Consider the following 26073-nt stretch of genomic DNA (forward strand, 5'->3'; position numbering starts at 1 on the left):
ATGAACTAGTGTTGTAATCATTTGTGTAACAGTATCAGCTCCAAAGATTACCATTAGAAATCTCAACTATAGAAAAAGAGAGACTGCTTTATTGTCTTCTAGCACGTACATGTTCAATGCTTACAGGCAAAAAGAAACTTTATTAAATATTAATCTGAAATTATACAAGTCACAGGAACCTCCTGGGAGCATCAAAAACTCTTTTTCTGGCAGTATACAAGTCTTTGATGTGAGGAATTATTAGTAAATATAGCTCATGAGGTATAACCAAAGAAGCAAGTAGAACGTGAAGAAACTACACTATATTAACTATATTCAGAAAAGTGAAGGAAGTCCTACTTCCATTGTGTTGAGTTTTGGTCAGGTGCCATCTGCAATATTGCATTCAATTTGGGCAGCACATCTCAGGAAGGGTATAGTGGCCCTTGCAGGAGTGCAGCACAGACTCACCAAAATGACACTAGGGCTTTGAGGGGTCAGGATAGGTCACTACATGTGGTTTGAATTTCCATGACTGTGGAAGACTGAAGGGAATCTGACCAAGGTGATGAAAACGTTACAAAGAATCGTAAAGTGCAGAAGACGTCTACAGAAATGGCTCCAGGGATAAAAAAATGTCAGTTATGAGAATAGACTGGAGGCGTTGTGACCGTTCTCCTTGAAGGGAACAGGGAAATTTGACAGACGTTCAAAATCATGTGGGGGCTGGACAGAGTAGATAAGGAGAAACAGTTCCTGCTTGTAAGAAGATCAAGAATGAGAGGGCACAGATTGAAAGTGATTTGCAAAAGGAGCAAATGTGCTGTGAGAAGAAACTTTTGCAGAACACATGGTTTGGGTCTAGAATGCACCTCCTGGAAATGAGGCAGAGGCATGTTCAATCCAGGCATTCGAAAGGGCATTATATGAAACAATGTGCAGGGATACAGGAAAACATAGAAGATAGGAGCAGGGGGAGGCCATTTGTCCCTTCGAGCCTGCTTTGCCATTCATCACAATCATGACTGATCATCCAACTCAATAGCCTAAACTTGCTTTCTCCCCATAACCTTTGATCCCAATCACCCCAAGCGTTATATCCAGCTGCTTCTTGAATACATTCAACATTTTAGAGGCAAGGGAATGACACTAACTCATGATGTTCCTTTGGAGCACCATGGGCCAGGTGGCCACCTTCTGCAATATAACAATTCTGTGAAATCACATCATCTGTTGGAGGATAAAGAATCATTTTAAAATTAGGACCAGGCCATTTAGGAGGGAATTCAGGAAGTAAAATGTAATGGAAATCTGGAACTCACTCCATCAAAAAAAAAGCTGTGGATGCTGGAGGAATTGGAGATTTTAAATTGGAGAGTAGAGTAATGAACTTTAGTTGCATGAAGGTTGAAGGATCTGCAGTTAAATGGGGAAAATGAGGCACAGATCAGTTGTGACCAAACTGAATGGCAAAGCAAGCTTGAAGCATTAAATTATCCACTTTAGTTAAATATTTAGGTTGCTAAAAGGAAAACCAAGCAAGAACAATCTCACCGAGCTAAAACACTGGAAGACAGTGGTGCAGTCAACCGTTTAAGGCTGGGGAGGAGAAGTGGTGAATAGTGCACCCTGGTCAGTCACACAAGGTGTCATTTGTAACTCTGATAAGGACTCACTGTTATGGGAGAGGCAGAAACCAGACTGGAGCAATTCAAGTCTGGAAACATGAGACACGTTTCACGGTAGAGAGATTAAAAAGTTAACAAAAGCCTTTGTAGACAAAGGGAGATTAGAGACATAGGTAAATTTTCAGACAGGCAGGTTGGGGTTGGATTATTTAAGAACAGGGAGGGAAATGGCAGTTTGAAAATCCTAAGAGAGGAAACCATTTATCAGTTAGTAAAAGGACAATGGAGCAAGAAGTGGGTCTTTTGGACAAGGTCAGAAAGGGGCATGAAGAGAAACTGAGAAAGGTGTATGTTTGAGTCGTGCACAGAAGGGAGCAGTTGGAGGAGGGGTATATTTTAATATCTAGATCAATACATTAAATGCTCATGAAATTTGTTTAAAAAAATACAACACTAGTTATTAGTGATGAAAAGATGATTGGTAAATAGAGTAAATTAGACAAAAATCAGAAGATTTAGTTCATAGATTTATGATCAGGACAATGGATTTTTCAAATAAATCAGTCATGCATGTATCCAGCTCTGTGCCATGAGGTTTTCCCTTCACTACTTACTGGCACTTGTGTATTGGATGTGGGATCTCGCACATAAATAGTTGGTTCAGATTTACGTACTGGTTTTTCCTTCAATTCTTTTGGTTCTTCAGTGAAGCTCTTTGACTTTATACATCCCATATTTTCTGTAAAAGAATAGTGGTAAAATTCTCAAAAACTAACTCACTCATGTGGCTATGCATTCAACAAATGAAGTCTACTGTCACTCTTTGATGACCACTATAGGAATGATTAGTCTTGGTCATTAATGGAACTCCCAGTAATGGTTAGTTAGCTCAGTTGGCTGGAAAGCTGGTTCATGATTTAGAATGATGCCAACGTCATGGGTTCTGTTCCCGTATCACTGAGGTTACTCAAGGCCACCTCGTTTTCTCAATCTTGCCCCTCCCCAGAGGTATGATGACCCAAGATTAAATCTCCACCAGTCAGCTCTCAGACTGAAAAGCAGCCTATGGTCCTCTGGAACTATAGTAGCTTCCAATGGAACTCAAGTGGCAGTGCGGACTCAGTGAACTGAAGAGCCTCTTCTGCACTATATGATTTTATGATGTTAGATGAGCTACTTGCTTGCTATTGTCCAAGATCAGCTTCACCATCTTTGTACATTAAAGACCCTTTTCTCAAAATATGTGAAGAACCAAAGATTTACCAGTTACAATTATTTAAAATTTCACATCCATTTTTACTATTCCACCATATTTGCAAAATACAAAATTGACAATCAGATCTTCAAAGTTGCAGTTATTCAGTCTACTCAGCAGCAGATCTTGGGTAGGTGGCAATTCAAATCCTGCAAAAACAAAAAAAACCGGAGCGTCCCCTCATGCCATCTTAACTTTCTGCCCTCATTTTAAATTGACATCTCGACCTTGTTCTTACTCTTGTACTCCTCAATAAGAATGAATCTGTTCAGCAATGGAGTGTTCAAATCAAGGAATGCAGATGCCAAGTACCTCAATATTGAATTTTTATACTATGAGGTGAGGGAGTAAACGAGGAGTGGTTTTTCTTCCCAAAAATCGTAATCAGTTTTATCTCCAAAACTTGGACAGTTTTATTTGTACACAGTAGCATTATTATGACTATTTACAGTTTAAGCAACTTGATCTGAAGTAGGCAGGTAGGAATGAGGACTGCAGTATTATCTTCAATATGAACTATCCTCGTGCATCTTCACCAAAGATCAGCCATCTTTTTCATAATTGCATTCTAAGCCCTAATATTCATTCATTGTGTTTACAAAGCGAAAGCAACCAGTGAAGTTCTGTGATCTTGGTTACATTATCTTTTCAATGAACCGTGTCCATCTTATGCCATTACTCCCAGGTTCAGACTTGCTTCCCTGTCCCCTCCCCTCTTCGATTTCCAAGAACGAACACTGGTATAGTATGGTCATATTACTCAAACAGACCACCTCTCACACATACATATCTTTTAATCTTTCAGTTTTCAGTTCCTTTACAAATCCATTTTTAGGCCTTAAGATTTTTTTTAAAACATGTGCGTTGAGGAGATCATCAGCCAAGCTACAGTGGCCAGGTTCAGAATATGGGTTGACTATTGTTTTAATTTAAATTAGTTAAACAGTAATGTAGCTTAGAATGGAGATAGAAAGCAAACAAAAACATGCAAGATTATTATTTCTTCTTTCCAGCCTTGATGCTTTGTGATTAGGCAGTCAATATAAAATGTCATTCTTGGCTTTCCGCTGATGTGGCCAGAGTATTATCTGCTGCAAAGGAAATTGCACCAGAAAGCTGAAAAAAATCTCAGCAGTGATCGCATGGTAAAGCTTGCCAGCTTATGACAGTGATGCTGAGTTGCTGCATTCCTTTAAATATGTGCTGGATCCATTTCTGAGGAGGAGGGAGGAGGAGGAGGAGGGAGGAGGGAGGAGGAGGGAGTCACAAACAAAAAGTAGGTATCCTGGAACAAACCAGGCATAATGTTCTCTCCTGGATGAACTTCAATTACCTAATGGTTCAGAGGAATTTTACACTTTTTTTAATTTGCCGGGGGAAGGGGAAACAAAGTTTCTTTTAGCACAGCTGTGGTAGGTGGAAAATGTGCGCATCACAATTATGTAGAATAGGTTAGATGGCTCAACGGGGTCCCTTTTGTCCATTATTTTTGTATGGTGCATTCGGAATTTGATTATTTTCTCTGCAGAACGGATGATATATTCTCCGCAGAAGTGTTTAAACATTGAGTTCAGAGAATTCTGTCCGTAAAGTGTCATAATGACAACAATAACGGCATGATCTGCACCAGTCTCTCAGGCATGCTGTTGTGTGTGTGTGTGTGTGTGTGTGTGTGTGTGTCACCCTGATCTCACAGATTAAGTGGGAGATCCCCTCTCCAAACAAAATAAAAATCGGTTAATCCCCTTGGCCCCTCCATGACATAGGTCGCTGGAATCTGGCTCTCAGTATGCCCCCCCCCACCCCTTGCCTCCCCCAAATGACCCAGCCCCAGTCATAACCCTGACTCAGGCCCCACCCTCTTGGCACTGCCCCAGCACACTGGCAGTGCCCATCTGGCACAGCCAGGGTGCCTGGTGGGCACTAGTGGCCTCAGCAGGTGGGCACTGCCAAGTCATGCCCCAACCACCCAGGCTTCAAATGGGCTCTGAGCCCCCTGGCGCGACCATCGCGCCAGATCTCCACTAGTGGAGACCAGTGATAATTTTCACTCTTATCAGGTCACATTTGAAGGCCGGAATCTTCCGAGAACTAGGATTAGAACAGGTTATGCATTTTTAAATACTACTTTAAATATGCTAACCAACCTCAACCCTTTCTGGGCATGATCTAGTTCATGCCATTAGAAAGGAGCTGGGAGACTCGCAAACTGTTAGTGCTGGGCGCGAAGCAGATTTTTAGGCCCACACACTACTCTCCAAGCTCGGTGTGATCTGCTGACAGTGTGGGGAGGTCCGAGAATCACCCCTACATTTGAAAGAAATTGAATTTTCATAATTTTTAAAAATGTGGACATCACAGGGAGCATGCATTGAAGATGTCTATTGAATTAGATAATATTGCAGTTTGCTAAATGCTGTGGCTCACTGCCTACTTCAAATTGACACAATAACGGCCAACAGTCTCAGTCCTGGCCCCTTAACAGGAGGTGGCTGCTAAATAAATCACAGCCAAGGAAGGAGGAGAGGTTGGAGCTTTATTCACAGACCAACCGGAAAATCATTACAGGGAGGAAATCAACATCACACTCCTCCTGCTGCTGGAGACAAAGGTCAACTTGGACAGCAAGGTTTTAACAACAGACCTTGGCAAACAGCCCTGAGCTTGCAGCACAAAGCCAAATGATTCAAGATAGTTAATAGTGCAAAAGAAACACCACCAAAAATAGGCAAGTCAGCCACAATCTCGACAGGACATGTGATTTACTTCTTTTTCCATGTTTTGGAGGAGAGAAGGGAGATTGAGCCAAGTAAACAAAATTTGCTTTGAATGTTAGCATGTGTGAAATTATTATTTGGATTCTCCCCTCTTCTCAGAGTTCCTATATACCTATAGTGGTGCATTGCATCAAAACTAGAAAAAGAGATGGAATCATGGAATACAATCCAAAAGATATTACACGGATTCTCTATTTTAAATAAGACAATGTAAACCAGGGGTCAGCATCCTATGGCCTGCTAGTAAAATATGAAATGAATTATGACACTTTGTCATTCATAAGAACATAAGAAATAGGAGCAGGAGTAGGCCATCTAGCCCTTCGAGCCTGCCCCGCCATTCAATAAGATCATGGCTGATCTGTCGTGGCTCAGTTCCACATTCCCGCCCTCTCCCCATAACCCTTAATCCCCTTGCCTATCAAAAACCCATCAACCCGCGTCTAAAAAATATTTAGCGAGGCAGCCTCCACCACGTCAACGGGCAGAGAATTCCAGAGATTCACCACCCTTTGAGTGAAGAAATTCCTCCTCAACTCCGTTCTAAACCGCCCCCCCTTATCTTGAGGCTGTGCGGGGGGCGGTGGGGGGGTGGAAAAGGTCCAAGAATTTAAAAACAGCACGAGGGGAGAAGTCCGGATTTTAAGTTGTATATTTTCAGTCATGTAACTGCATTCTTAACTACTTATTCTGAATTTTGAAGTAGTTTGGTTCTTGGGCTTGAAAAGGTTGCTGATCTGAGAGATAAAGTATTGATCTTGATTATTGACAAAATTTGAGATCTAAATGTCCTAAAATTATTCAAACATCTGATCTCCAACAATTGGAAAGCATAGTTGTACCATGACACTACTGTTATTAATAACTTGCTGGCTAACTAATGTCTTTTATAATTAAGATTCTCATTCAAGTTTTCAAAAGCGTCCATTGCCTCAGTCTTCTGTATAATCGTCTCCAGCCCTACAACCCTCATTCACAGGATGTGAGCATTGTTTCCAGGGCCAGCATTTATTCCCCATTCCCAATCGTCTTTGAGGGGGAGGTGAGCTGCCAGCTTCTCAAACCACTGCAGTCCATGTGGTGTAGGTACACCTGCTGTGCTGTTAGAAAGGAAGTTCCAAGAATTTGTCTCAGATACAGTGAAGGAATGGCTATATACTTGCAAGTCAGGATGGCACGTGGCAACTTAAGATGGATGGGCCAAGTAGTCTCCTAATGAGATGGAGCTCCCGTACATCAATTGCCCTCCTCTTTCCCAGCTCATAGGTTTTGAAGGAGCCTTGGTGAGTTACTGTAGTGAATCTTATGGGTGAGGCACATTGCTGCTACCTGTGCATTTGATAATGGACACTGTACTTAAGGTGGTGAATTGGGTACCAATTGAGTGAGCTTTGTTCTGGATGGTGTTGAGCTTCTTGTGGTGTTGGAGCCACATTCATCTAACCAAGATATGAGTATATCATCATATTCCTGACTAATGCCTTGCAGATGGTGGACAGGCTTTGAGAAGTCATGAGGTGAGCTAACCTGCCACAGGATTCCTAATCTGACCAGCCACAGTATTTAAGTGGTTTGCCCAATTTAGTTTCTGGTCAATGGTGACTCCCAAATGTGGAGTCCAGTGATGGCAATGCAACTGAATGTGGAGGGAGATGGTTAGATTCTCTCTTATTGAGGATGGTTATTGTCTGACACTTGTGTGGCATGAATGGTTCAAGTAGGCAGCTCACTACCAATTTCAGGAGCAATTTGTAAGGAGGCAATAAATGCTGGCAGATCCAGTGACAACCACAAATCATGAAGTAAATTAAGGCACTATGAAAGAATATAGCAAGTGATCACTATGTGAACTCATTTACAACACTGAAGATAAAATTCAGTTTAAATGCACTTGCAAAAAAAAACAAACCTCTCCTCAGGTATAGACCATTTCCCATAGTGATAACTAAATGGACCCTCTTACCAAGGGATGTTAGTATAATTGTGCTAAGTGATTGCCACCTTGGCATAGTTCTTAACTGCAAAGGCAGCCTGCCACTGGCCAACAGTGGGATCTGCAGTTCCTGCCACCGTCAGTGGAATTTCCCCTGGAATCCACCCTATACCGCTGAGAAATCAGGCCTGCTGTTGGTGGGACTGGAAGATCCTGCTGGAACGAACGGCCAGTAAATCCTAGTGACTATCTTTGAAAGAGATTGAAAGCTGAGTGATATTACTTAGAGAAATTTCATGTTAGCATACATGGATCAAGATAAGTCTGTAACCCAATCATTGCCTTCCAGTCTGGCAAAGAGGAATTAAATCAGTGCACAACCTTGAGTGAGCCTCGTGTGCACCTGAATTCTATTAATTATGCACACTAGAAATTGGTGGTTCAGTGGGGTTTGCAAGTTGATGAAGACAGCTTGTTTTTTTTAAAAAAACAGGATGAGACATCTATCACACTTAGTGGAAGAGGGAAGTGGGAATTGGGAGAGTTAAAATCTGTCAGGCTCAGAATTCCTGCAGCGTTGGGGGTTGTGCTTTGGTTGCAGTACAAAATATGTCTGATTATTGAAGGGAGACAAGTGGTTCACTGATGCAAGTATCAAAATAAAAAATGTATTCTTGCTATACTTTTATGGAGTGTGTGTTTGAGTGGCAAGGACAGGAGAGAAGTGAATGGTACCACAACAAAATATGTTCAAAAATAACTCCTTTAGACAGTAAGACTCGAGTCCCTTATGAGGCCAGTTTGCAGATGTGACCACAAACTGCCACATGACATTTACCTCAGGAACTATTGAGCTACGCTGCTGACATAGTTATTCAAGAAAATTTGTTCAATATATTCTATTTGCCAGCAATCACCCAGACCAATTTAGTGAAATGAATACACCAGCCATCTAGCAAATGACTAAATTATACTTTTGTCTTTACACAACTCAATTGTTTTCTTCCACAAACTAATCTGTCACTTGAATTGGCGGACAACACTTATCTCCAGTTTTCTCCTCACAACATTAGCCTCATAGTTCCAGGGATGAGAAACTTCAATCAATTAGAAAGATTGGAGATGTTGAGGCTCAGTCCACACTGGCCATCAAGCACCTAGCTATTCTAACCCCATTTTCCAGTACGTGGCCCTTGGCCTTGTATGCTACGGCATTTCAGGTGCTCATTTAACTACCTCTTAACGTTGAGGATTCCTACCTCTCCCACCCTTGCAGGCAGAGTGTGTTCCTGATTCACACCAGCCTCTGGGCGAAAAAAATTTTTCCTCATCTCCTATAAACATCCTGCCCCTGAACTTAAATCTATTCCCCCTGGTTATTAACCCTTCGCTAAGGGGAAGTTCCTTCCTTTCCACCCTAAGCCCCTCAATTTTATACCTCAAATCAGGTTCCCCAAGGAAAACAACCCCAGCTTATCCAGTCTGTCAAATGGAGTTGAAACACTCCAGCCCAGGTAGCATCTTGGTGAATCCCCTCTGTGCTCCCTCCAGTGCAATCACATCCTTTCTAACAGCATGGCAACCAGATCTGCAAAAAGTAATCCAGCTGCGGCCTAACAAGTGTTTTATAAAGCTCATCTTAACTTTTATGCAGCTTCATCATAATCTCTCTGCTCTTATAGTTTATACCTTGGCTCAAAGGCAACTGCCCCAGATACCTTCTTAACCAATTTGTCCACAACCCCTGTGGTCTTCTGAGATCAGTGTCCATGCACACCATGGTCTCTCTTAATTGTATATTCCCTTGCCTTAATGCAAAATGCATTACCTCATACTTTGGAGTTAAATTCTATTTGCCACTGTTCTGCCCATCTATAATGTGGAGATGCTGGCATTGACTGGGGGGGGCACAATAAGCAGTCTCACAATAAGTACGACTCAGCTGATGAAAGGAGCGGCACTCAAAGCTCGTGGTTCCAAATAAATCTGTTGGACTTTAACCTGGTGTTTTGAGACTTTTTACTGTGCCCATCTATATCATCCTGCAATCTAAGGCTTTGCTCCTCAGTATTTACCACACTATCAACTTCGTCATCTGCAAATTACTTATCACATCTCCTACATTCAAGTCCAGATCATTAGTCTACACTATAAACAACAAGGGACCCAGCACTGATCCCTGCAGAACACCACTGGACAAATTGGTTGGACTTAAACCTGGTGTTGCCAGACTTCTTACTGTGAACACCACTGGACACAGGCTTCCAGTCACAAAAACAACCTTCAAGCATCATTTGCTGCCTCCTGCCAAGAAGCCAATTTTGGGTCCAGTTTGCCAAATTGCCCTGGATTCCATGGGTTTTTAGCATCTTCAGCCTTTCATGTGGGACCTTGTCAAAAGCATTACAGAATGTAGTGTAGACTACATTAACTGCACTGTCTTCATCTACATACCTAATCACCTCCTCAAAAAATTCAATTTAATTTGTAAGACATGATATTCCTTTGACAAAACCATACTATCTTTGATTAATCTTTGCCTCCCCAAGTGGAGATTAATTCTGACCTTCTGAAGTTTTTTCGTTAGTTCTCTATCGACGAAGTTAAGACTCACTGGTCTTTAATTTCTTGGTTTCTCCCAGCTTCCCTTCTTGAATAATGGTACCACAATTTAGCTGTCCTCCAGCACCTTTCCTGTGGCAGAGAAAATTTGAAAATTGCCAGAGCTGCTGCAAATCTCCTCCCTTACTTCCCACAGCAGCCTGGAATACATGGTATGTAAACCTGGGGATTTATCCACTTAGACCCGATACAATGTCAAGTTGTCCAAATAAATCACAATGCCCCTGCCTGATTTCTATACTTAAATTATACTGAATATAAATGCAAAGTACACATTTGAAACCTCACCTATGTCTTCCACTCCACACACAAATTGTCACATTTGTCTCCAAGAGGCCCTACTTGCCCTGGTCATATTCCTGCTCTTAATATACCTATAAAATTGGGACTTTTCTCTTGGAGAGAAAGCTCAGAGGAGATTTGACAGAGATGCTCAAAAGCATGAGGAGGCTGAACTGGGTAGATAGGGAGAAACTATCCCTACTCAAAAGCATCAAGGACAAGAGGACAAAAGAAGCAAAATGTGATGGAAGAATAAACTTTTTTTTTACACTCGAGTGGTTCAGGTCTGAAATGCAGTGCAGTGGAAGTAGGTTCAATTGACGCAATCAAGAGGGCATCAGATGATTACTTGATTAGAAACAGTGTGTAGGGGTATGAGGGAAAGGCAGGGGAGTAGTACTAACTAATGCTTTCGTTCGGAGAGCCAGTGCAGAAATAATGGGCCAAAATAATGCGCTTTAACAATTCTAAGATTCTGTTCATTGTTAGTATGTAATGATGTATAGATCCCAGATTATTAGCATGAATTTACTTTCCTTTCTTTTCCAAAAGAGTCTAACTATTTGCAATACAATCTTTACTTGCTATCCCTGCTCCCCTATCTCAAGTCAAAGTCTTTGACTTTATAAATTCCGACAGTCTCGAGGCTTGATAGTTCTTTCACATTTGGAGGCATGGCTGCAATACTGTTTCTGGTACTTGATTATTTGCATTTGACCTGGATTTTGTGATGGAGTTGCCTTTTGTCTTCATCAATACTGTGGGTTTGTCCAGTTCTTTCTGAAGGGACTGTTCATTCCTTGACTGTACGCAAGTTTCTCTTTGTGGTGTCTGCCATGTTCCACAACTCATCTCCACTTGTTTTACAATGTCAGTCAAGCATTTCTTTGCTGCTTTATTCTTGGGCCAAATTGCAAGCTTATTAAATTTTTCCATTCAGCTCAGCTGTTTTTTTTTTTGAGTGCCTTGTGAATTTACATTCTACAATCTTATTTCTGTTTTTTTGTCTGCAGCAGAGCTTTGCCCTTGGTCCTTCAGTGGTCTGTCTCTGGCGAAATCTCACTTGTTTCAGTTCTGAAATCAAGCTACTCATGGCTTCATTATCCATTCACAGCTTGGAAAGTTCTATGGTTTTCCTTTCAATGCCATCTTATTCAACCGCGTCATCTCTTTCTTGTAGCTTTCATCTTCCTCCTGGAATATTGAATACTTCAGTGCCTCATCTGCCAACTGATTCTTCAGAGTGATGCTTAATTAATTTTGCATCTCTGTAATTTTCCAGAGGAATAAACTTTGATCTGGGGGACTGTTATAGGATTTGAAACAGGTTTTCCTTGTGAAGCTAGTTTGCTTCATTGAGTTTTCTTGTAATTCAACCCTTTCTTCTGCTCTGCTTCCATTTTGCTGTTTAAAGAGACAGTCTCTTCATGTTGCAGAATGGTCATGCATTCAATCTTGAATGACAATTAATGGTTTTATTTTCTTGTTGACCTCTTGCCAAATTACTCTGGGTTTCAGCACATTGTTGGATCTTGTGCTTTGAATCTTCTGGTTCAGCTTGAATGTGAACGTTTTACCGTAAAACAGCATTACTAACTTTTTGCACACTTTGCTTCTTCTGAGAGTTACCTCGGATAGCTTTCCTACATTCATAGCCATCCGCACACTCTGCACTGCCATCTGCTGTGGCAGTTTGGATATTATGTCAGCATTTTCAAGAAATTATTGAACCTTTTGGCTGCTTCTCAGCCATTTCTTGTTGGCCAAAACTCTTTGGCTTGTGAAATTCATTGTACTGGCATGGATGGCAACTATCCTGTGGTTTACCTGGATCATAGTTCCGTCAGAGTGCAGATTAACATGTGGCTGCAGGGATGGTGTAGGAGAGAGGGTTTCATTTACTTGGATAATTGGAGCACATTTTGGGGAAGGTGGGACCTGTACAAACAGGACAGTTTGCACCTGAACCAGAGGGGCACTAATATCCTGGGAGGGAAATATGTATCTGCTCTTCAGTGGGGGGAGGGGGGGGGGGTTTAAAAACTAATTTGTCAGGGGGTTGGGAAAATATGATGTAGTCCAAAAGCCAGTGTTGAGGATTGCGAGGTACTGAGGAAGGTACCAAGGCCTCAGGAGTGTACAGGCAGACAAGATGGTGGATTGAAGTGTATCTACTTCAAAGCAAGGAGCATCAGGAATAAGGTAGGTGAACTTGGAGCATGGATTGGTACTTGGGACTATGAGGTTGTGGCCGTTACGGAGACATGGCTGGAACAGGGACAAGAATGGTTGTTGGCAGTTCCGGGGTATAGATGTTTCAGTAAGAGTAGGGAAGGCAGTAAAAGAGGTGGAGGAGTAGCATTGTTAATCAAGGATAGTTTAACGGCTGCTGAAAGGCATTTCGAGGGCGATCTGCCTACTGAAGTAATATGGGCTGAAGTTAGAAATAGGAAAGGATCAGTCACGTTGTTAGGAGTTTTCTATAAGTCCCCAAATTGTAATAGAGATGTGGAGGAGGAAATGGCAAAGCAGATTATGGATAGGTGTGGAGGTCACAGGGTAGTGATTATGGGTGACTTTTACTTTCCAAATATTGATCGGAACCTTTGTAGAGTGAATAGTATGGATGGGACACTTTTTGTACAGAGCGTGCAGGAGAGTTTCCTGACACAACGTGTGGATAAGCCGACAAGAGGTGGATAAGCCACATTGGACTTGGTGCTGGGTAATGAACCGGGCCAAGCGTTAGATTTGTTTGTGGGAGAGCACTTTGGAGACAGTGACCACAATTCGGTGTCCTTCATTATTGCAATGGAGAGGGATAGGGTCACACGACAGGGCAAGGGCAATTATGATGCAGTTAGGCAAGAATTAGGGAGCATAAGATGGGAGCAGAAATTGTCAGGTATGGGCACAAATGAAAGGTGGAGGTTTTTCAAGGAACAAAAACTGCGTGTCCTTGATAGGTATGTCCCTGTCAGGCAGGGAGGAAATGGCCAAGTGAGGGAACCATGTTCAAAGGAGGTTGAATGTCTTGTCAAGAGGAAAAAGGAGGCATATTGTATGGATGAAAAAAAAAACACAAGGTTCATTTGGGTCACTTGAGTGTTACAAGGTAGCCAGGAATGAGTTAAAGAAAGAGCTTAGGAGAGCTAGGAGGGGGCATGAGAAGTCCTTTGCAGGTTGGATAAAAGAAAACCCCAAGGCTTTTTACTCTTATGTGAGAAATAAAAGAACGACCAGGGTGAGGTTAGGGCCAGTCAAGGATAGTAGTGGGAACTTGCGCATGGAGTCAGAAGAGATAGGTGAGGCATTGAATGAATATTTTTCTTCAGTGTTCACTAAGGAGAGGGGCCATGTTTTTGAGGATGAGTGCGTGATAGGGTGGAGGAGATAGATGTTCTGAGGGAAGATGTATTAGCAATTTTGAAAAACCTGCGGGCGGATAAGTCCCCTGGGCCAGATGGGATACATCCTAGGATACTTTGGGAGATAAGGGGTGAGATTGCAGAGCCTTTCGCTTTGATCTTGGGTCCTCACTGTCCACAGGGATAGTGCCAGAGGACTGGAGAGTGGCAAATGTTGTTCCTCTTTTCAAGGAAGGAAATAGGAATGACCCTGGTAATTATAGGCCAGTTAGTCTTACTTCGGTAGTCAGTAAGTTAATGGCAAGGGTCCTGAGAAACAGGATTTATGACCATTTGGAAAGATTCAGTTTAATCCACGACAGTCAGCACAGTTTTGTGAGGGGTAAGTCTTACTTCACAGATTTGATTGTACTCTTTGAGGTGGTAACTAAGCATGTGGATGAAGGTAGAGCAGTTGATGTTGTATAGATGGATTTTAGTATGGCATTTGATAAGGTTCCCCATGGCAGGCTCATGAAGAAATTAAGGAGGTGTAGGATAGAAGGAAATTTGGCCAAATGGATAAGTAACTGGCTGCATCGCAGTAGACAGAGGGTGATGGTGGAGGGAAAACTTTCAGACTGGAGGCCAGTTACCAGCAGTGTACCACAGGGGTCAGTGCTGGGTCCTCTGCTTTTTGTGATTTTTATCAATGACTTGGAAGAAGGGGCTGAAGGGTGGGTTAGTAAATTTGCTGACGACACCAAGATTGGTGGAGTAGTGGATGAGGTGGAGAGCTGTTGCAGGCTGCAAAGAGACATTGATAGGATGCAGAGCTGGGCCGAGAAGTGGCAGATGGAGTTTAACCCTGATAAGTGTAAGGTGATTCATTTTGGTAGGACAAACTTGAATGCGGAGTACAGGGTCAATGGCAGGATTCTGAGGAATGTGGAGAAACAGAAAGATCTTGGGGTTCATATCCACAGATCTCTGAAGGTTGCCGCTCAGGTGGCTAGAGCTGTGAAGAAGGCTTATAGTGTGTTAGCATTTATTAACAGGGGGTTTGAGTTTAAGAGCTGTGGGGTTATGCTGCAACTATACTGGACATTGGTGAGACCACATTTGGAATATTGTGTTCAGTTCTGGTCACCTCACTATAAGGAGGATGTGGAAGCATTGGAGAGAGTGCAGAGGAGACTTACCAGGATGCTGTCTGGTTTGGAGGGTAGGTCTTATGAGGAAAGGTTGAGGGAGCTGGGGCTTTTCTCTTTGGAGCAGAGGATGAGAGGCGACTTAGAGGTTTATAAGATGAGAGGGATTGATAGAGTGGACATGCAGAGACTATTTCCTTGGGTGGATGTAGCTGTTACTAGGGGCCATAACTATAAAAGGTTCATGGTGGGAGATATAGGAGGGATGTCCGAGGTAGATTCTTCACTCAGTGATTGGGGTGTGGAATACACTGCCTGCTGTGATAGTGGAGTCGGACACTTTAGGAACTTTCAAGCGGTTATTGGATAGGTACATGGAGCACTCCAGAATTATAGGGAGGGGATAGCTTGATTTTGGGGTTGGACATTGGCCCTCAATGTTGTGCCGACCTAAGGGCCTGTACTGTGCTGTAATGTTCTATGTTTCTATGTCGTTTGCATCCCTTGGCTCCCTTAGCGCTTTATTGGCAATTGCCCTTTCTGGGCTGTCTTTTCATTTCAGTCCAAGGCCCTTTTCTTTTGCTTCAAATGTTGTTGTGTCTTTAAGACCATGGATGCAGTAGCCGTTTCTTCCCCCACATTCAGACTGTCTGTTGACACTGTGCCATGGAGGTGCCCACGTTTTTCAGGTTTGACTGACTTCATGGTGATTTTGGGTCTCCTGCTTTCAAACTTTTCAAAGCTGTTAGAATTGCAGCAATTCTTTTCTGAATGATTTTTTGATTATTGTTCTTTTAACTCTGCAGAAACCTTCCTCTTTTGTTTGAATGTCTGTGCTTGAGAGTTTCAGCAGACTGTCCAGTAATCAACCACTTTGTTTTAAAAGACAGTTTGCTGTTAGTCTTTAGTTATAATAGATGTCGGGCTTTCATGGTGCTTTTGCCATTCAGGGAAGCTTCTTCCAGAGTGTTCTCTTTGGACAATGTGACTCTGGTTCACTAATGTCTTTTAGGAAAGGAGGAAATCTGCTGTCCTTGCCTGCTCTGGCCTACATGCGACTCAACTATCTTTCAAGGGAAACTAAGGATGGATAATAAATACTGGCCAATCGGCAACACCCATGTCCCACGAATTAATGAAAATAGGCACATAATACACTTCTTCAGCAAATACATTTTGGTGGTTTGGAGGGGTTAGGGTTATTTTAAAAACAAATGCTATCTAAAGCTACTCACCAAATTTCAAAAAAAGGCCCTCTGGGCAAAAGTCTCCTTTTGCAGCATCTTCCTAGCTTTCAAAACATAAAATACATTTATTTTTCCATCGTAGTGGCCTTATTTAAAAATAGAGACTAACGATGTGCAGGAGGGCAAGAAAAATTGAAAGGTCTTCCCTTCAGTTCTAGATCACTTACACTTAAGTGGAGGAATTTTTTTCCTTCATGTGGTTAGTGGCTTTGTACTTTGATTCAGTTTAAAGTTGCATAGATTGAATTAATTGAATATTGTTGAATAGATTGAATATTCAAAAGGCAAATCCGAAAAAAGTCTCAAAAATATTTTCCATACAAGTTCCCCAAAACTTTTGTCGAAAGTTCCTCTGATCTTTACCTGTAGGCAAGCAGGTGCAATGGACATCCTGTGGCACTGCAGGATCAAAAGAAATTCACTGAACTTACACATCCATCAATGAAATAGCATTATTCATGAAAGATTTGAGTCATCTGGCAACATAAGTAGAGAGTGCTGAAAGTAAGAAACAATGAGCTGAATTTAATGTCCCATCACTGGCAAGTTTGGTCAGGGGCTGCGAATGAGGCAGGTATGGAGATCGAAAAGGTAGAAGTGGAGGAGCCTCAATATTTCCGATTGTCCAACAGGTTTGAGGTCTTTGCAGCCAGTATGCACAAAAGCTTTAAGGTGGATAAGCTAACTCGATCACCGCATCTTGGTACAAGTTAGCCATTCAAGCAGGGGCAGTTAATAGGAAATTAATGGTAGTAGCAGATACTTATAGTCCAAGGGGATAGACAATTCTCTTCAGCCAAGAGTGCAGATTTGCCGACTGGTGCCAGTGTTTAGGACTTTTGCTCTTGGCTGGAGAAGATTTTGGGGTGGGGGGTCAAATTTAAAAAAACACAAAACGTTAAAAAGACCTGTCAATCAATTCATTGTGTGTCATGAACAATTTATTCTTATTCATTCAAGGGATGTGGTTTTGCTGGTTAAGCCAACATTTCTTGCCCATAAGAAAGTGGTGGTGAACTTTCTTCTTGAACCACTACAGTCTGTGTGGAGTAGGTGCAGCCACAATGTGTGAGGGAGAGCGTTCCAGGATTTTGATCCAGCAACAGTGAAGGAACGGCAATAGATTTCCAAGTCAGCACAGTGAAGATTTGGAGGGGAACCTCCAGTTATTGGTGTTCCCAGGTATCTTCTGCTCTTGTCCTCTTGGTTATTATGGGTTTGTAATGTGTAGTCTTAGGAGCCTTGGTGAGTTCCTGCAGTGCATCTTGTAGATTGGGCCACTGCTGTTACAGTGCGATGATGGAAGGACTGAATATTAGTGGATAAGTTGGATAAATAAATGCATGGCTTCAAGATTGGGTGTGGGAGAAATGAGTTTTTAGTCGGGCGACACTGGGGAAAGTAGGACCTGTATTGTTGGGACATCTTCACCTTAACTGTGCTGGGACCAATGTTCTGTGAATTTTATAGCTATGCTGGTAGAGAGGGCTGAGCTTCAAATGAGGGAAGGTATGATAACAAAGAGAAGACAGAGCAAGACAGCAAGTGCAGTGTGCGGATATAACATATAAACATGTCAGCAGTTAAGGCTATGAAGACTGAAAATAATCAAGACAGAATTAAATCACCTGAAAGGACACAACATTTGCAACAAGATAGATGAATTGACAGCACAAAGAGGTAAATAGGTATAATCTGGTTGTCATTATGGAGATGTGGCTGCAGTGTGCCCGAGGATACAAATTGAAGATTCAAGGGGTCCAACATTTTGAAAGGATAGGATAGATAAAAAAGGAAAAGAAGGTAGGGTAGTACTCATAATGAAGGATGAGATCAATATATTAGGAGGAAGTTTGAGGTCACATACCAACAGACTCAAAAGCAGCTTCTTCCCTGCTGCCATCAGACTTTTGAATGGACTTACTTTGCATTGAGTTGATCTTTCTCTACACCCTAGCAATGACTGTAACAGTACATTCTGCACTCTCTCATTTCCTTCTCAATGAATGGTATGTTCTGTCTGTATAGTTCGCAAGAAACAATACTTTTCATTGTTTGTTAATTCTTGTGACAATAATAAATCAAATCTTGAACCAAAAGATCAAGGTAGGATACAATCTCACTGGCTCATCATGTAGTCAATCGGCATGGTAAGCCAACGAGATAGGGAGAGAAGTTGAACAAAATTGGATTTGTACCCGATTTCCCACCTCTCAATCTTGCCTGAGAAATCTTGGGCCGGAGGCTGATTTCAATATAAATGACATTTTTTATGCAATCGTCAGGCTCACCAACCTGCGCCCTCTTCAGCTGAGGATCACAGATGGTTCCCACCAACAGGGACCAGGCATGATGGCCTTACTGGTGGGACAAGAGATCACTGAAGCCTCCAGGATGGTTGGGGCAGGTGCAGGCAGTGTTCATGAGGCAGTGCCACCCTAGCATCTTGCACTGCCAAAGGGGGGTAGCCTGAGGAGGAGATCCATACGAGGGAAGGAAAGGTAGAACTCTGTAGGTGGGGTGGAGGGAGTGACAGATCTCCCAGTATTCTGAACACACAGCATATTGGAAGATTTGGGAATGGTGCCCCTAGAGCTCAGCAGCCAGCTTCTTAGACAAGCATATTGCATAGCATGCAGTAAATTACCATTACTTACATCGCTGAAATAACTGACAAGAAAACCTCCATTTTCTCACTCACTTGCCTTTCTTTTGAAGAAAGTCTGCCCGTAGAATTGGTTTGGGTAGAGTCAAAAAACAGCAAGGGACAGCACATATTAATAGAAGTTCTTTATAGACTAAACTAATGTGGTATAAATCAAGAAAGTAGAAGTGCACGTAACAAGGGCAATACAGTAATCATGGGGGACTTAATCTCCATATAGATTCCAATTAGCAGAGAGGATTTGGAGTACAAATTCCTGGGACCTAATAGCAATGGCTTTCTCAATGTAGCATTGTGCAATGAAAAAGAGCTAATTGATAATTTTATTGTAAAGAGCCTATCGGTGAAAGTGGCCACAATATGTACAATGTTACATTAAGTATGGAAATAATAGAGTTCAATCCAAAACTAGGGTCTTAACTCTAAGCTAAAGAAAACTGTGAAGGTAATGATGAGCAGGTTGACTGTGATAGATTAATAAATAACATTATAAAACGTATGAAGATAGATAGGCAATGACAAGCATTTAAAGAATTAATACATGATTTATAACAACTTTGCATTCCTGTGAAGCGCAAAAACCAAATCATGACTAACAAGATTGTATTAGATAAAGGAAAATGCTTAAATTGCCAAGTAGTAAGCTGGAGGATTGGGAACATTTTAGAATTGAGCAAAGGAGAGCCATGAAACTTAGAGAAAATGGAATACAAGTGTAAACAACAAGAAACGTAGGAACAGAATGGTCTAGGTATGCAAAATGGATTGGCAAATACAAACGTGCACCCATTACAGAGACAGGGAACTTTATAATGGGGAAATACAAAATGATAAAAAAACTAAACAGTTTTCTGTCCACCTTCATGGGGGAAGATGTAAAAAGTCTCCCAGAAATACTAGAGGCCCAAGGGGTAGTGAGAATGAGGAATTAAAATAGATTAGTAAAAAAAAGGAGTACTGGATTAATTAATGGGCCTGTAAGTTAATAAATCCCCTTGACCTGAACAGTGGCAAATGGAATTTAATCCCATAAAGCATGAGGTATGCATTTTGGGAGGGCCAAGACAAGAGAATACATAACGAACAGTAGAATGCAGAGGACCAAAGGGAGCTTGGACATGCCCATAGGTTCCTGAAGGCTGCAGGCTAGGTAGATAAGGTGGTTAAAAAAGGCATATATGAGATACTTACATTTATTAGCTGAAGCATAGAACTTAAAGTGCAGGGAGATCATAATGAAAATAAAATGCTTGTTAGGCCACTGCTAGAGTACTTGCGCAGTTCTGGTCACCACACTATAGAAAGGATATGATTGCAGTAGAAACAGTGCAGGGGAGGTTTACCAGGATATTGCTCGGGCTAAAGCATTTCAGTTATAAGAAGAGGTTGGCCATGCTGGGGTTGCCATCCTCAGAGCAGAAAAAAGGCTAATCAAGGTGCATAAAATTATGAAGGACATAGATAGGAAGAAATTTATCCTTTCAGTAGAGGGGTCAATAGCCAGGGGCTATAAATTTAAAGGCAAGGAGGAGAATTAGAGGGATTTGAGGAAATACTATTTCACCCAGAAGGTGGTGAGAATCTGGAACTCACTGCCGAAAGGAACGATAGAAGCGGAATCCTCAACATTTAAAAGGTTTTTAGATGAGCACTTGGAATGCCATCACGTACAAGGTCACAGACCATGTACAGGGAAAATGGACTGCAAGTCCATAACTCTGTGACCCAATTACCTACAATCCAAAGTGTTGAAAAGAAGAGGAGGAAAAGCAGGGACCTACCTGTTAGCCTGACATCAGCAATAGGGAAAATGCCAGCATCTATTATGAAGTAGATGTTAAGTGGACATTTAAAAAATGGTAGGATTAGGGAGAGTCAAAACTTAAGGGCAAACCATGTTTGACAAACATGGAGTTCCTTGTGGATGCAACTAGCAAAATAGAATTGTGCGGAGGGTGTGGAGAGTCTGCAGAAGGATCTAGATAGGCTGGGCGAATGGGCCAGGAAATGGCAAATGGAATTTAATGTTGGCACGTGTGAGGTGGTCCACTTTGGTAGGAATAATGATAGGAAGGATTATCACTTACGTGGCGAAAAACTGCAGCAGGCGACGGTGCAGAGGGACCTCGGGGTTCTTGTGCATGAGTCGCAAAAACCCAGCTTGCAGGTGCAGCAGGTGGTCAGGAAGGCGAATGGGATGCTGGCCTTCATAGCGAAGGGGATTGAATATAAAAGTAGGGAGGTCTTGCTGCAGCTGTATAGGGCATTGGTGAGGCCACAGCTGGAGTGCTGTGTGCAGTTTTGGGCGCCGCACCTGCGCAAAGATATTTTGGCCTTGGAGGGAGTGCAGAGGTGGTTTACTAGGCTGATACCGGAGTTGAGGGGGTTGAGCTATGAGGAGAGGCTGAATAAACTGGGCTTGTACTCGTTAGAGTTTAGAAGAATGAGGGGAGATCTCATTGAGACGTATAAGATGATGAATGGGATGGATAGGATAGAGATGGAGAGACTCTTCCCGCTCAAAAAAGACAGTAGGACTAGGGGGCACAGCCTCAAGATAAAAGGGGGGCGGTTTAGAACGGAGTTGAGGAGGAACTTCTTCACTCAAAGGGTGGTGAATCTCTGGAATTCTCTGCCCGTTGAAGTGGTGGAGGCTGCCTTGCTAAATATTTTTAAGACGCGGGTTGATGGGTTTTTGATGAGAGGGGATTAAGGGTTATTGGGAGAGGGCGGGAAAGTGGAACTGAGCAGTGACAGATCAGCCATGATCTTATTGAATGGCGGGGCAGGCTCGAAGGGCTAGATGGCCTACTCCTGCTCCTATTTCTTCTTATGTTCTTATTTCTTATAAGGGAGAACCAGCAGATATGGTGTATTTGGATTTTCAGAACCCTTTCAATAAGGTCCTACAAGGGATTTGTAACCAAAAGTAGAGTGCATGGGATTGAGGTAACATATTATCATGGATCGAGAACTGCTTAAAACAGAAAATATTTTTCACTCTCCAAAGATGCATCCTGACAGAGTATTTCCAGCCTTTTAAATTATCTCTGCCACAGAAGGTGAAAAAAAGGTAATGTGTTTGGCACCGTTAGTCAGATGGGGAGCAGTGGCATAGAGGTATGGCCACTGAACGAGTAATACAAAGACCTGAAGTCTGGAGACAGGGTTCAAATCCCACTACAACAGATGGTGGAATTTGAATTCAACAACAAAAAAATCTGGATCTAAGAAAAAGGAACAATAAACATGAAGCCATTGTTGATTATTGTTGAAAACCTACGTGGATACCCGTTTTCTTCTTGCAGCCTCACCAGTGGCCATCTGTATCGTTTACACAATATCAATACAAGTGGCCACTGCCAAGGCTGCAAGACGATTGGTAGTAGCTTTGTGAGATGGGCCGTTGTCCTCAATTGGACAGTTGTCCTGACAGCCAACTCTTAATTGGCTGGTAAATTGCCACACACAGGTTGCCCGCCATTGGGAAACCACTTTTGCTTGAAGAATGGCTACTTTTGAAAAATTCCAACCATAACTTCAGTCTTGACGACATTATGTTAATGTTACCCAAGTCCTAATGATGTGTGAAAAAAAAATGCTTCAACACTAGTCTGACTCATCATGGACTTTACCCCCCACCCCCAGGGAACAATATTCTAAATAGACCTAGGGAAGTCTTGTGACACAATGGAGCCACATGATAGCATGTGTAGGATTTTCAAAGGGCTTCTGAATATAATACTATATGAAAGAAACCCATTACAAATTAAGGCCTGTGGCTATCAACACAAATACAGTCTAATAAATAGCTAAGTGAAAGGAAACAGTAAGATAAAGGTACACAAAGCAGAGAACGTTCATGTGGGATTTTTCCTGTTTGAACATCTTTGCAGTAGAGAAAAGGGGGGGAAAGAATTTTGATGGGTGGTCCAGAGATTTCTTCTTTTTGCTGATATACATTAATTATTTAATGAATACTGAAATTTTCAAATGGCACCAGTACTCCGTGAGAATTGAGGAAGTTACTATGGATGAAGAACATATGTAAGCTTCGAAAGGAGAGCCCCACTGGGCTTGGACTTGGGGGTTAATTGTAAATTAATGACTCATTATCACTGACATCTCAGCCAGAGGAAATAGTCTTTCACTATTCACTAACACAACTAATTGGAGAAAAAACCCTCTTAAAATATCATTCAGTAAAAATTGCCCCAGAATCTTGAGCCTTTCCTCATAAATTCCAATGCTCATAGTCAACAGTTGTTATAGTCTTCATGTGCAACATTTTATCTTGACAGACCTGCATGCCGTGACAAGGCTGGTAGTGGGTGAGCTGTTTGGTCAGTGGGCTTTGCAACTCAATTACAACATCAGCATCCAGTTTCTGGATTAAGATGCCCTGGAAAAATTTCTAATTAAAAAGAGAGCCCAGCAGGGTTCAGGATGGCTGACTGGTACATTGCTGAAGTCACAGGAATCAATCACAGAAATAGCAAGTGACCTGAGAAGGCTGCCCTGGGATCTTGGTCTCTTACTTGTGTGGGATTTGAGAAAGTGCAAGGAGGTGATGTTTGCCAAGGATGGGGGAAGAAGCCAGCCTCTCCAACTTCGACAGAAGTGGCTGAGAAAATGAGCAGCAATGTGGTCCCACCAGCCAGTTCCCAAAGAGATTCCAGGAGCTCAGGAAGACAGCAAAGGCAAGTGGCCAAACACCTTCAGGTGCCTCTGACATTCCCAGCATTCCCTTGGACAGCACTCCACAAATCAACACACCATCACCACTCATTCCTCTTTTGCCAGGAACCTCACATCCCATCTGGACAGCTAACACAGACATGCACCCTTCCTTTTTATGTCATTTTACACCCAACATTCAGTCACCATCCTTCCTTTTGCACAATCCTTTTCTCACAACTCTCCGTTTTCACTCCTTAGAGAATAGCAAGCAGGTTGAGGAAGAGATAAATGAAACAAAGCCTCTAGTGAGAGCCACCTTGCAGCTGCCTGCATGAATATCTACCTAGCTGGCTGGCAAGGAGATTTTGTTCCAGAAGATTGCAAGTGTCAGTAATGACTTACTATCAAAGCCTGAACTACCTGAGCCACTGGTGTCCATACAGATCAAGAGAGCTGATCCTCTGCCTATAAACACTGTCAAGGGTCGCGTCTCCTTGAAGATCTACGTGAAGTGGAGCAGCAAGTACAATAGCACCAGCGGCCCTCTCTGCAGTCATTTTCTGCTTCACAGGACAGAGATCCAAGGAACAGCTCAAATAAGTTGCTCCCATGCTGCAGTAAAGGCAGACAGCAAGGAAGCACAGCACAGCGAGAGAACTCCCAAGACAAGTGAACAAGAATTTAGAAGGCATCTGCCAAGTAGTAAGAGCGACTTTCAGAAGTGTCTGAGCACTAGCCTTTCACCCAGATGTGACTTCAGCTACTTAGTTTCACTAGCTCAAGTTTTTCCAGCCTGTCAGTTTCGATGAAGCAGCATTCTCTGCCACACTACCACCTGGTGAAGTCCACACAGCTTTCAAAGCCCAGTGTTTGTTAAAGGCAAAATTCTGGGTTAAATACACAGTACATTGCCTCTTTGAATATTTTAATCACTTATCCAACAGGTCCACAGGGGTTCTCCTCTTGACTGCAAGCACACCTGGGTTAAACCCAGAAGTGGAAGGAACCATGTTGGTTTCTGATGAGATGTCACTTTTTGGTATTTTAATCTCCTGCCCGTATACTACCTGAATCTGCTTCCCCTTGGCAAGTGGTTTCAGTTGGCTACACTGTTAGTTTGTGACAGAGTTATACTAACAGTGCTGGTTCAATTCTCATACTAGTTGAGGTTATTCATGAAGGCTCTGCCTTCTCAACTTTGCCCCTTGCCCAAGGTGCGGTGATCCTCTGGATAAATCACCACCAGTCAGTCAATCTCCTCCTTTAAGGGGAGAACAGCCTATGGGCATCTGGGATTTTACCTATAATTCTGCCTTGTGTCTTTAATGGTCTTATGATGGACCAGCTGAAGTCTCTCAGTATGACTGTAGCTTAACCAAGGTTTTCAACAGATTCATTAATTATTTATTCATATTCTCTGCTCTTGTAACACTAAGCTGCTTAAGTTTTCCTGAAGACTTTTATAATACTAACTGGTTATGAAATCTTTGTTTCAGAAAATTTTAAACACAAGGTCCCCCCACATCTAAGTCCAACTCATCAAGGGATAACCACTTATCCTAACCTCTTCATGTCCCATTTAATAATTTTTTTTGACCTGGGCATTACATTTTCTTGTCTATCGTACACTCCTAACAAAACTGACATTTTATTGAAGCCTTTTTGAAATACATCCGCATCTGATGTGTAACATTTATTTATCCAGATAGTCACCATTTGCTCTCCATAAATCTATGCTTGCTGTCCCTATTAATTTCTGAACATTCACTTACTGGTCTGAAGTACAGAAACTTTGCTAAAATGAAATGGAGTTACTCACTACTTTACAGCTGGCAAGAACAGTCAGCTCAAGTCAACTGGCATCTCTTTAAATATGCAGTTGGGTTTCGAAAATATCATGAAGTCTGGATTTGCCACTTTAACAGAGGCCCAACAGGCACCAGTGGTGATAACTGCACTTCTGGATCAAATGTCAAAATGAACCCAGCAATATACATTTCAACTCTTAACTTTCCTTATAGATCAGGCCTTTAGATTTCTCAAATCTTGGGCCACTTTCCCTTAAACAACCCTTCTCTCAGATTGTGATCACCTCTGGATGTCCCCCCTTCACCCAACCATTTCACTACTTCCAACTGGTAGGGACATTCCCCACACTAGTCAGATTGTGACTTCAGTGTCTGAATTCCAGTTCCAGCCTGCAGAGCAGGAAGTGATTCCTATCAGGTTTGGGTGGGAGTCTTGAGCCCAAATATGACAATACTGAGGAGTCAAAATTATTCCAGGCCTCAGCACACATGTTGCTGTTCATACTACCATCTTGTCAAAAACAGTTTTGGCCAAATTATAGATTATAAAAGGGGTGAGTTTTCTGGGCAGAGGTGCTACAGTCACCTGTTCGACTGCTTTTTTAAAAGGCTGCCATAATATGCTGAGAGCAGCCTTAACAATGAGGGTGGGGGGTTTGCCTTTCAGGGGCAGTAATGCAGCAGCATTAGAATACAACA

At 42.2% G+C, this 26073-nt stretch overlaps 1 protein-coding gene across 2 annotated transcripts in view; it reads right to left on the minus strand.

The window, feature by feature from the left end:
- Window positions 1–26073, minus strand: part of lyn (LYN proto-oncogene, Src family tyrosine kinase) — a 91322-nt gene that overhangs the window by 49218 nt on the left and 16031 nt on the right. The window contains exon 2 of one of the 2 annotated variants that reach the window (XM_080194214.1): window positions 2282–2346. In XM_080194214.1, coding sequence (XP_080050340.1) covers window positions 2282–2341 — 60 coding nt within the window. In that variant the 5' untranslated portion in view covers window positions 2342–2346. Of the gene's footprint in view, window positions 1–2221; window positions 2347–26073 lie in introns of both variants that reach the window. The other variant, XM_080194213.1, reaches the window with a different exon arrangement.

This window comes from Carcharhinus amblyrhynchos, chromosome 8 (genome assembly GCF_965287045.1).
Source record: "Carcharhinus amblyrhynchos chromosome 8, sCarAmb.v2.hapA, whole genome shotgun sequence".
Classification (NCBI taxonomy): Eukaryota; Metazoa; Chordata; class Chondrichthyes; order Carcharhiniformes; family Carcharhinidae; genus Carcharhinus; species Carcharhinus amblyrhynchos.